The following is a 12673-nucleotide window of genomic DNA, read 5'->3' on the forward strand; positions in this document are numbered from 1 at the left end:
TTTCTTCCATTCAATCTAATGCTCTGCTTTAACTAATAGCAAAGCCAGGAATTCTTATACTGTGCTGTATCTCTGGCTATACGGTTTTCTTTGCACTTCATGAGTTAATTTTAACCGAGGTTCATTTTGGATAGGCTTTGATCCCTCAAATAGTTTTGTGGGATGTGACAGCTGTCATCCAAGAAATGTCAAGAGTACAGGGAAGGGAAGATTAAGAGTGATATAATAAGAGAAAATTTCACTAACTAATGGTTGGTTGTTGTTTTTTTTGTCCAGGCAGAAGCTGATAATGGAGGTTGAAAACTTCACTATGGTGTCAAAATTTGTCTTATTAGGACTCACTAACGACCGTAAGACCCAGATTTTGCTTTTTGTGGTCATCCTCATTTTCTATCTATTTATTCTTGTGGGAAACTTTGTGATCATCATACTGGTGTTAGCTGACTCCAAGCTTCACACACCTATGTACTTCTTCTTGACTCACCTCTCCAGTCTGGAGATCTGTTATGTCTCCAGCACTGTGCCCCAGATGCTGGCTCATCTCTTCTCTGGAAATGGAACCATTTCCTTCATACGTTGTACAACTCAGATGTACATTGCTTTGTCCTTAGGTAGTACCGAAGGACTTCTCTTGGGGGTCATGGCCTATGATCGCTATTTGGCCATCTGTCATCCTTTCATGTATACTGTTGCCATGGACAAGTGGCGCCAAATGCAACTCACCATAGCTTCATGGGTTGGTGGCTTTCTCCTGTCTGTGATGAATGTGGGCTGTACACTACGCCTCCCCTTTTGTGGCCCCAATCGCATCAACCATTTCTTCTGTGAGCTGCCAGTGGTGTTAAAACTTGCCTGTGCTGATACCTATGTTACTGAGAACATAATTTTTGGAGCAGCTGTTCTGATCCTGTTGATTCCTCTTTCAGTTATCCTGACTTCCTATGGGCTCATTCTATCAACTGTATTACAGATGCAGTCAGCAGCTGGCCGAAGCAAAGCCTTTTCCACTTGTGCTTCCCATTTGGCGGTGGTCACCCTGTTCTATGGCACTGTCATAGCTATGTATATGAGACCTCGGTCAAGCACAACTCCAGACAGTGACAAGAAAATTGCTGTCTTTTACATTGTAGTCACCCCTCTGTTCAATCCTATTATCTATACCCTGAGAAACAAGGATATTCATGGGGCATTGGCCAAGATGCTAAATACCAAACACTAAAAAGTACAAGCACTTAGGCTCTCCTTGGTTTAGAGGTTAATATCAACCTGTAAATCATTCCTATGCCTATTTCTGAGTTTCTATAAGAAGGGAGGGAGGAAGGGCCTGAGGGAGCAGTGCAGCAGATGAAGGCCAGAAGCCCATTCCATGCTTATCTTGTGGAGATTGTAGCATAGGCTACTGGATCGTCTGCCCTCGAAAATCCTTTCATTCGAGAGTGTGATTGATGACACCCAGAAAATGAATATGTTTCATTGGAAAATCTGATGTATGACACATGGGGGGGGGGGACAGGAAACAGTAAATTATGTGTCTCGGAGTTGTCTTCGTATGGATTAATGTTGTACATAATGCTCCTAATAAATCTTTTGGATTCTTTTGAAGCTTGGCTCAAGGCTCATGATTTAATTAGGACTATCTCTGGAATCCTGACAGCTATATTGTTGCATGCTGAATTGAGCATTATGTTTTGGAGAGACAGGAGAGAATAAAGGTTTGCACAATATTAACATCTCCTCAGCAAATCTGGAGGCCGGGCACCATTTCTCAGTTTTACGTTCATCATGTGGAAACCATCTGATACATCCAACTTCATCATTTTAAAAAAATGAACAAAGAGATTGACAATATTATGTATTATTGTTGGTAAAGTGATACTGTTCCATTTCCTGTCCCCAATTCTTATTCACTTTTATAAGAAAATATTTGTTTTTTAAAAATTGTTTTAAATGAGTCAAACATTATAGAAAAGTTTTGTCGGTAGAGTACAGCACCCTTGTATTTATTATTTATTTATTTATTTATTTATTTATTTATTTGATTTGCCAATTGTTTACAAGATAATAAGTATAAGTGTATACATAGTTGTGAATACATGAAATGGGTACATATAAGAAAAATAAAAGAATAAGAGAAACAATAGGACAGGGACGGTAGGCACGATGGTGCGCTTATGCACGCCCCCTACAGACCTCTTAGGAAAGGGGTGAGGTCAATAGTAGACAGTCTAAGGTTAAAGTTTTTGGGGTTTGGGGAAGAGACTACAGAGTCGGGTAGAGTATTCCAGACATTGACCACTCTGTTGCTGAAGTCGTATTTCCTGCAATCAAGTTTGGTGCGGTTTACTTTGAATTTGTATCTATTGTGTGCTCTTGTGTTGTTATGGTTGAAGCTGAAGTATTCATTGACAGGTAGGACATTGCAATGTATGATTTTATATACCATGCTTAAGTCAGACCGAAGACGGCGTAATTCAAGGTTTTCTAGTTTTAGAATTTCAAGTCTGGTGGCATAAGGTATTCTATAACGAGTAGAAGAGTGGAGAACTCTTCTTGTGAAATATTTCTGGACTTTCTCAATTGTGCTAATATCAGATACGTAATGAGGGTTCCAGACTGATGAACTGTATTCGAGTATTGGTCTAGCAAATGTTTTGTATGCTCTGGTTAGTAGTGTGATATTACCAGAGAAAAGCTACGTAGGATTAGGTTAACAACTCTTAATGCCTTTTTGGCTATGTAGTTGCAGTGGGCTCTAGCACTTAGATCATTAGAGGTGAGTATTCCAAGGTCCTTTACAGAGCTTGGGTCATCAACAAGATCTTGACTATTCAGCTTGTATTTTATTTTCTGATTTTTTTTGCCAATATGTAAGACAGAGCATTTATTTGTTGAGATTTGAAGTTGCCATTTGTTTGACCATTCGGATACATAGTCAAGATCATTTTGTAGGGTAGCAGTATTGTCTGTGGTATTGAACAGCTTTACATCATCAGCGAAGAGAACGCAATTGCTCTTAATATGATCACAGAGGTCGTTTATGTAGAGTATGAAGAGAGTTGGTCCTAGAACACTGCCCTGGGGACACCACTATTGACAGGTGCTGGATTTGATAGGACGCTCCCGATTTTGACCATTTGTTGTCTGTTTGACAGGAATGCTTCTATCCAGTTATTCAGTTGTCCAGAGATACCATAGGATTTTATTTTTAGGAGTAGTTTGTCGTGTACCACTGAATCAAAGGCTTTACAGAAGTCTATGTAGATTGCGTCTATTGCTTTTGCCCTGGTCGAGTTGTGTCGTCCATATGTTTTTGCAGTGTAAGAGTTGCAGATTACAGGATAGTTTTTTTCTGAAACCAAATTGTTTATTGGAGAGTAAGTTGTTTGTCTCTAAGTGGAGGATGATGGATTGGTTAATAATTGATTCCATGACTTTACAGGTGACGCCAGCATAAGGAGATTGGCCTGTAATTTTCAACTAGGCTTGGGTCTCCCTTTTTGAAGATGGGGATGACTGTGGCTTGTGACCATAGGTTAGGCAAGGAGCTGGTCCTGAAAGATTTTTCAAAGATTATGCTTAGAGGTTTGGCTATGGCAGTGGATAGCTTTCTTAAGAAGTAGGCACATATTCCATCCGGTCCAATAGATAGAGATGGTTTTAGATTGCGTAGTGATTTTTCGACATTGTCTTCTGTGAAATCGATATGTATTAGATCATTGTTGTTATCTGTGGTACGGCTAGGAAATACTGGGCATGATCCATTGCTGTTTTACAAATACTGAGCCGAAGAATGTGTTAAAGATGTTGGCTTTAATGGTGTCGTCGTTTGCAGTCTTTATCATCAGGTCCTATCAAGGGAGAGATGGACCTTGAGTCTTTTAGTTTGTTGTTTACAAAATTGTAAAAAGCTCGGGTGGAATTGGTGCTTAGAAGGTTTTCCTCTTGTTTAATGTGATAATTGGTGCATTCAGTCTTTATCTGGTGGCATAAATTTTTGTATCGGTTTTTGAAATTGGCAGCGTGACCAGATTTGTTTTTCCGCCAGAGTGATCTCTTTTTGGATTGAAGTTTCCTTATTGATATGGGTAATCTGCTTTTTGTTTTGTTTTGGGAGTTGTTGTTGGAACATATAGTTTGATGACTCTTTTGACTTCAAGTAAAAATATGTTGTAATGGTCTTCAATGGTATTGCATCCAGTGAATAGAGATTGCCAATCAAGGGATGAGAGATCGTTGTCTATAAGATCATAGTTGCCTTTTTTGAAGATACAATAGGGGATTACATCATTGTGGTGATTTTTGTGTGGATGTATGTTGAGACAAAAGTCAATCATATTGTGGTCACTACTGGAAAAGGGTTCTTTAGTTTGTATTCCATAAATTAGTATTCCGTAAAATAGTATTATATATTGTATTCCGTAAATGTATTTATTTACTTTCAAGGTGGATAAGAAGTGGGTATGAATGTCCTCCAAATTAAAATCTGAAATGGACACCATGAGGGAACTACTCAAGATTTGTGTAAGTTATTTATAAAGGGAAATTCTGTCTTTGAGAAAACATTGGATCAATCATTGTTCTCCTTAATTTTGACTTGTGTGATATTATTTCTCAGTCCCTGTTGATCAGAGGTGGTATTCAGCAGATTCTGACCAGTTCTGGAGAACCGATAGTGGAAAATTTGAGTAGTTCAGAGAGTCGGCAAATACCACCTCTGACTGGAGACTTTACAGTATCCTTCCCTTGCCATGCCTACCAAGCCACACTCGCAGAACTGGTAGGAAAAAAAATTGAATCAACTACTGTTGATGTTCAATCAATATTTGAATCAGATCCTCTCTTCACCTTCAGTTGAAACCAGTTAATTCTCCTTTCAGAATATGCCATTCAATAATATACCGTGTTTCTCCAACAATACGGCCTCCACCAATTGGAAGGCCCAGCATGTTTTATCAGCATAAAATCAAATTAAGCCCCTCCCCCCCAAATTAAGGTCTATATTAAACATGCAAAATGGGGGGGAGTGGCAGGGGGCTTGCCATTAGGAAGTACTTTTGTTGCATACCCAGATATGGTGCTGCCTGCGTTGACTTTGGCATTGGTGGGGCACTTCGTATCAGGAGACCTGCTTCCACCATTGCTTTCCCTTCTCCCTTGTTGCTGCGGCGTTTAGAGCAATGCCGTGGCATTTGGCACAGCCACGCACAGCCAGCCAGGGCTCCTCCCTGCAACCGGAGCCCAGCAGAGACACTCGGCTTCAGGCGCTCCTGTCACCACCTTCCCTTCGCCTTCAAAGGCAAAGCCAATTCTTTTAAAAACGACACCCTACTACCGGTACGACAAAGCCTCCCCTGCCTGAGAGGGCAGCCCAACCCCACTTGGGGAGGCAAATCTCCTGGCGCCGCAGCACAGGATTGGCCCACCCCGGGAGAAGCACCCAGCCACCATCCCTGCCTGGCGCTGGGCAGAGTGTGAAGAGCTTTGCCTGGGGTGCACAGTGCGGCTGACAGGCGGGCCCTCCTGCCCAGCAGTGGAGCTCTTGCCAAGGCAGCGAGTGCCTCCCTGCCGGACCCTCTGCTCATCCTGTCAGGGCCGTGCCAGAGCTGTGCAGGCTGGGCAGAGCCGGGAAAGCAAGCCGCGGGTGAGCGCTCACCTGCCAAGCGAAAGAGCCGGGCCGACCCAAGCTTGGCTTCCTTCCCAAGTCCCTCCAGCCCGAACCTGAAGGGGCCATCGGGAGAGGTCGCCTGAGGTAGTGAGAGCGCCCACCCATCCGTGGACAGGGAGGCAAGGCGATGGCCTGCGCTGTGTCCTCCTCTGAGCTGAGCCCCGCCGAGTCAGCACCTCTGCCTGATGCCCATTCTGCTGCAGCGTTTGGAGCTTCCGGCGCATTTGGAGATGCGTGGGAATGGGGACAGTCTGGGTGAGGGGTGGAAAGGACAGGCGGCTTCGGGCTCTCTCCACTGGCCAGGGAAGCAGTGCTGCCATCATCTCGCCTCCCTGTCCGCGGACGGGTGGGAGCTATCACTGACTCGGGCGGCCTCTCCTGGTGGCCCCTTCAGGTTTGCGCTGGAGAGACTTGGGAAGGAAGCCAAGCTCAGGTCGGCCCAGCTCTTTTGCTTGGCCAGGGCGCACACCCGCGGCTCGCTTTCCTGGCTCTGCCCAGCCCGCACGGCTCTGGTGTGGCCCTGGCACGGCCCTGGCAGGATGAGTGGAGGGTCCGATGGGGAGGCGCCCGCTGCCTTGGTGAGAGCTCTGCTGCCAGGAAGGAGGGCCCGCCTGTCAGCTGCTCTGGGCGCCCCAGGCAAAGCTCTTTGTGCTCTGCCCGGCACCAGGCAGGGATGGCAGCTGGGCACTTCTCCCAAGGTGGGCTGATCCTGCGCTGCGGCACCGGGAGATTCGCCTCCCCATGTGGGGTTGGGCTGCCCTCTCGGGCAGGGGTGTCGTTTTTAAAATAATTGGCTTTACCTTCGAAGGCAAAGGGAAGGTGGTGACAGGAGCACCTCAAGCCGAGTGTCTCCGCCGGGCTCTGGTTGCAGAGAGGAGCCCTGGCTGGCCACACATAGCTCGCCAAACACTACAGCATTGCTCTAAATGCCACAGCAGCAAGGGAGAAGAGAAAGCAACGGTGGCAGAAGGTCTCCCAATATGAAGTGCCCCACCAACGCCGATGTCAACATCCAAGCTGTCGCTGCCCACCCACCTGAGGATGCAAGGGGGGGATTAAGTCACCCCTGAAAAGACGGCCTAGCCATTTTTTCGGGGGTCAAAAAAAATAAGGCCCAGACTTATTTTGTGAGAAACATGGTAGGTATTTTTTATTTAAAACAGAATGACATATCTGCAGCAATAGAAACCCATCCTCCATCCCTTTTGTGTCAGAAGCAGTATTTAAGGAATGTTTAAAATTGTTCTTCAGAGGACTTAGTTTACAAACAAATATTTCCCCAACCTGGTTAAATGTCTCACATTCTTTCTTAAAATGTGGTGCCCAAAATTTGCCACTTTCTCATTACCTATAGACAATTCATACATTTGGGTATTTTTTTCCCCTGATCTCATCCTCACGTCTTCAGTTTTGTTGCATATGAATGGGAAACCAAGAAAGAAGTCAATGAAGGTTTCACTTCTGGTTAATTAGATTAGTCTTTATTTCTTTGGTCTTACTTTCCTTGGGCTCTACCCAATCATAGATAAAGTTCTTCTTATCTTGTCCACTTCTCTTCAATCATTGTGTGTGTTTCCATAGCAATTACCCATCCAGTTCCAAAACATATATTACGGGTTGCATAGGTGTATTGAGGGCAGACTAATTTAGCCTCTTGAATGAAACTGTCCTGAAGCTTTCTAGGTACCAACATCTTAGAACGTAGGACAATTGATTCTGAAGACCCTCAAATCCATATTACAAAGTGATGTAGGCACCATTTCCCCACCAGCACCAACAGCATTGAAGAAGGAGATGGCCCAGGAAGCAATGTTTATTTGTTTGTGTGTTTATTTATTTGTCAAACATGTACAAGATAACAAGCATAAGTATGAACATAAACATGAACAAAGGGAGTAAATGCAGATAAATGGGGACAGTAAGACAGGGACGATAGGCATGCTGGTGCGTTTATACATGGCCCCTTTAAGGATCTCTTAGGAATGGGGTGAGGTCCACAGTAGACAGTTTGAGGTTGAAGCTGTGAGGGTTTGAGGCTGTAACAACTGAGTCGGGTAGGTCATTCCAGGTGTTGACCACTCTGTTGCTGAAGTCGTATTTTCTGCAATTGAGCTTCTAAAGGAAGCAGACTCATTAAGTTTACATCATTTATTTTAAATTAGTCTCTCAGGTTCCCATGAAAAGCAAACACTTATAATGACCTACAGAAGATCACTCAAAGGAGTTAAGCAATTCTACACCAACAAATCCACCTGTAAATAATTTTACAAATCTTCTTGTAAAATCTTAACAAAGAAGGAAGCCAGTGTGCTGTTCCTTTCCCCTTAGGCACTGAATCAAGGTAAAGAGTCTTTCAAGTTCAATTTAGTTCATGAGGACTTTATGAAATCATCTAAGCAGCTATCTCAGAATCTTTAGCCTGTCTCTTCTTTCCCAGTATGTTCTTTGACTTCCCAGTCCACATTTAGCTCCATTTCTAAAAGATTACTGGGACCCTATTTCCAGCAGTATATTTGAGGACGGAAGTTTGTGATGAATCATGCCCAAATACTTATAGTATATTATATATTATATGGAGCTTATAGTGGTTTATAGAAGGAACAGATCAGACATTCAGTCCTTGCTTATCAATGGAGACTGAGTGGAGTAAGTGGCCAGTTTTAAGTTTCTTGGTGTTACCCTAAAAGAGGACCTGACCTGGGGTGCCCACATTGCAGCCCTGGTCAAAAGGGCCCAGCAGAGATTATACTACCTGAGACTTCTCAGAAAACAACAACTGAATGAAAAACTGCTGGTGACCTTCTACCGATGCACCATAGAGAGCATTTTAACATACTGCATCTCTGTATGGTTTGCTGATTGCACAGTGGCAGATAGGAAAGCACTCCAGAGGGTTAATGTCATTGCCCAGAAGATCATCTCCCCTTTATAGCTCCTGCTGCCTTAAGAAAGTTCAAAACATTCTCAAAGATCCATCTCATCCTGGGAACCCATTTTTTGAACTATTACCATCTGGCAGACGGTACAGAATAATAAAAACAAAAATAAATAGGCTGGAAAACAGCTTCTATCCCAGGGCAGTAGCTCTTTTGAATTCTGCTGTATGGTGCAGTGTTGGTGTGGTGTTGGGGGTTTCTGGTTCAATGTATAAAGGGTGAAGGATGTGTGTTTGGGATTATTTTCATGGTCATGATGTGCACTGAAGATGGTGTTTGATTTTGTTGTATGAGATGCAATGACAATAAACTAAACTAAACTAAACTAAACTAAACTTCATTAAAATTCAGGGTTGGTAAGTGGGAATTAAACTTTCACCAACCAAGTTTTGGCACAATTCTTCAGGAGTGACAAATTCCTGGGAGAAGCACAGAGGTAAAATTTATTTCATTTTTTTATCAGTTTATGGATGAAGGACCGGGTAAATGGCCTATAACCTTAACTGGTCTCCAAAGGGAAAAACGGTCAGATCAGATAAAAATAAAATAGGAAATCAGTAGGCCATCCTACAGTTATACACTGGACTGGGAAGTTGATGAAATATCTCAGAAGAAGACAATGGCAAATTATTCCAAATGATAGGAACTGGTCAGCCAAATCACTCCTTACTTTCCTCTTTTCAATTCAATTTTTTTCTTGATGAAATTCTAGCTTGTTGAATGATTTGTCTTTAGGATAAACCATAGGTTGATTGTTGAGTTCCATAGCAACTCTCCCAAGATAGTAGTCAAAACATTGTTTGCCAAAAGGAAGGCACTACTCTAATATGTAGAGAGGGTTTCTAAAATCATTTGATATTACTGAAAACATACAATTCTCCTGCTAACAAACTATAATCCCAATAGAAGAGAATATTTGCAGCTCAGAATTGAATTGTGGGGTCCTTAGTGCTGTGTAAGCTTTGTGGTTTGCTTGCAGGTGTTTCATTATCAAACTAGGTAACATCATGATGTTGGTAATGAAACTACCAAGCTCAGAGAGCACTAAGGACCCTACAAATCTATGATCAGTAATGGCCACTAACATGGACTGAACATTAAGGAATTCAGAGCTTAGATTACACTATAGTATAATGCTTTGAAAAAAAGGTTTTCTCTCCCTCTTCTATTGTTTCTTGGTTTTTGTTTTTTGTTTTAATCTCAGTATCTATCAATATCTCCACTCTTCTCAGGATGCCCAAATGAGATCTGAGAACTTCACCATGGGAAAAGGGTTTATCCTTTTGTGACTTACCCATCAGCGAAACGAACAGATTTTGCTCTTCATGATCTTCCTCATAATCTACTTGCTTCCAGTATTAGGTAACCTATTGATCATCATACTGGTATGTTTTGATGCTCAACTACACACACCTATGTACTACTTCCTCAGCCATCTTGCAGGCACGGAGATTGTGTATGTCACTACCACTTTGCCTCAGACACTAGCCCATCTCTTGGCTGGAAATGGAATGCTTTCCTCGATACGTTGCATGTTACAAGGAGGCAGTGCACTGAGCATGGGCAGTACAGAATGCCTGCTCTTGGGAGTCATGGCTTATGATCGCTACTTGGCCATCTGCAATCCCTTAAAATATGCTTCTGCCATGGACAAGAAACTCCAACACCTGCTTGCCAGCTCCTGCTGGATCACAGGTTGCCTCTTCTCAATGGTCAATGCTGTTTGCATCTTTCGTCATTCTTTCTGTGGTCGTAATTCCATTAACCACTTCACGTGTGAGTTGCAATTTGTCTTGAAGTTAGCATGTGGCAATATAAAATGCACCACTGCCATTCTTAATGGTCTGTCAGCATTTATTGTTCTGGTTCCTTTTTCTATTATTTTATATTCCTATAGTTGCATCCTGTATTCCATTTGTCAAATGCGGTCAGCTGCGGGTTGGCAGAAAGCTATCTCCACCTGTGGCTCCCACCTTGCTGTGGTCACCTTGTTCTATGGTACAATTATCTCTATATACATAATCCCTCAATCAAGTTCATATCCTGACCGGGAGAAAAAAATTGCAGTCTTGTACATTGTGGTGACCCCTCTACTTAACCCTATCATCTATACCCTGCGGAACAAGGATGTCCATAAGGCTATGAGTAAGGTGTTGAAAAGAAGTAGATTAGAGAAAAGGCCATGAATATACTTCTTTTGCTCAATTTGTTTGTTTTAACAAAAATCTGCTTGCTTTTACTCTTAATATGGCACCAAAATATTTCCAGCTGATGACCTAAGGGGAGGTTCTTGATTGTGTGGAATGACATTTAAATCTGGATCTTCAACTGTTGCTGACATGAACAAAACTCAGGGAAATCTAAATGTGGTTGAACTGCAGGTAGTCCTCAACTTACAACCATTTGTAATAGTTGTCGTGAGGCATGGTAGCACAGTGGTTAGAATGCAGTACTGCAGGCTACTTCTGCTGACTGCCAGCTGACTGCAGTTTGGCAATTCAATTCTCACTGGCTCAAGGTTGACTCAGTCTTCCATCCTTCTGAGGTGGGTAAAATGAGGACCCAGTTTGTTGGGGGCAATATGCTGACTTAGAGGGGTCTGTAAAGCGCTGAGAAGCAATATATAACGTCCTATTGCTGTTTTATAAGGAACATTCAAAGTTACACTGAACACCGAAAAAAGCAACCTATGACTGTTTTTCATACTTATGACCATTGCAGCATCCTTGTGTTAGATGCTTAGCAACTGACTCATATTTATGATGTGTCCTGGGGTGATGTGGTGACCTTTTGTGACCTGGGAAGCAAAGTAAATGGGGAAGTCGAATTCACCTAACAACTGTGTTAATAACTTAACTATAGCAGTGATTCACTTAATAAATGTGGCAAGAACAATCCTTAAAAGGGGCAAGTCTCACTAAACAATTGTCTTACTAAACAATAGAAATTTGGGGCTCAATTGTGGTCATAAGTTGAGGACTACCTGTAGTCTATTTATTATTGAGAAAGTGTTGGCATTTTTTTTACTAAGTAACACTACATAATTGTGGTATTGCATATCGGAAGAATGAAGAGAGTAGGGCTATATTAAGTAAGACTTTAAAACAGACAGGTTCTTAGTTGTCAATGTCTAGAATAAAGTGACAAAGCTATAGAGATAGAAGGACTGCATCAATTTCAGCATGAATTGCAATGTAGATGATAATTTGTCTAGTTATATTTATTTCTCCTTATGAAGCAACCCTGGGTGGCTTACATGAAAAACAATAAAATCAACAAAAATAAATATCCCTAACTCCATAAAGAGACAATCCAATCAAAACCAAAATGCAATCAAAATAAAACCATTGTCACAAAATAATGGAGAAGGAGGGAGCTAGATGTGTGCATGTGGGGGGAGAGATGGGATTAGATCCTAGTTAATCAATCACTTCCAATGTAAAAGCTTCCCCTTTGGGGTCCCAAGTCATCTGGCAGAACCAGATTTTAAGGCTCTTGCAGAAGGTCAGAAGAGTGGGAGCCAATCTCACCTCACAAGGTAAGATGTTCCAGAGGACAGGAGCCATGGCATAGAAGGCTCTTCTCTTGTCTCTGCTAGCTGAAATTTCTTGATTGACAGGATCTGCATTATGCCACCATTGCTACTGTGGGTGGGCCAGGCCAATCCCATTACTCAAGTAATCTGGACCAAACTTTAAAGGTGATAGGCATCACTTTCAATTTCACCTGGAAGCAAATTGGCAACCAGTGGAGCTCATGGAGCAGTGGTATAAGATGGGGCACTTCAATACTGTGTTCTACACCACCTGTAGCTTCCGAATGCTCTTCAAAGGTAGCCCTGATGTAGAGCACATTGCAGTAGTCCAAATGTGAGATGACCAAAGCTTGAATGACTCCTGGGGGCTCCTGATCTGGGAACTCTAACCCTGAATGACGCACAGGGATTCCTGATCCAGAAAAGTTGCAACTGGCACACAAGATGAAGATAGAATAGAATAGAATAGAATAGAATAGAATAGAATAGAATAGAATAGAATAGAATAGAATAGAATAGAATAGAATAGAATAGAAT

General features: G+C 42.4%; 1 protein-coding gene and 1 pseudogene across 1 annotated transcript; both read left to right on the plus strand.

Moving 5' to 3' along the window:
- Positions 1-280: 280 nt before the first annotated feature.
- Positions 281-1219, plus strand: LOC113428185 (olfactory receptor 2D3-like). The gene has a single exon (XM_026690745.2). The coding sequence runs from the start codon at positions 290-292 to the stop codon at positions 1217-1219; it is 930 nt and encodes a 309-aa protein (XP_026546530.1). The 5' UTR covers positions 281-289.
- An 8623-nt stretch (positions 1220-9842) lies between these two features.
- On the plus strand, positions 9843-10787 carry LOC113428187 (olfactory receptor 1D2-like; annotated as a pseudogene).
- The last annotated feature ends 1886 nt before the right edge of the window (positions 10788-12673 follow it).

The sequence above is a fragment of the Notechis scutatus genome, chromosome Z (genome assembly GCF_049901735.1).
Source record: "Notechis scutatus isolate UNSWTSFEM ecotype Mainland chromosome Z, rNotScu1.2, whole genome shotgun sequence".
In the NCBI taxonomy this organism is placed as follows: Eukaryota; Metazoa; Chordata; class Lepidosauria; order Squamata; family Elapidae; genus Notechis; species Notechis scutatus.

What these genes read in the sequence shown, in the direction of transcription:
- LOC113428185 (XM_026690745.2), top strand. Translation starts at nt 290, where the DNA reads ATGGAGGTTGAAAACTTCACTATGGTGTCAAAATTTGTCTTATTAGGA.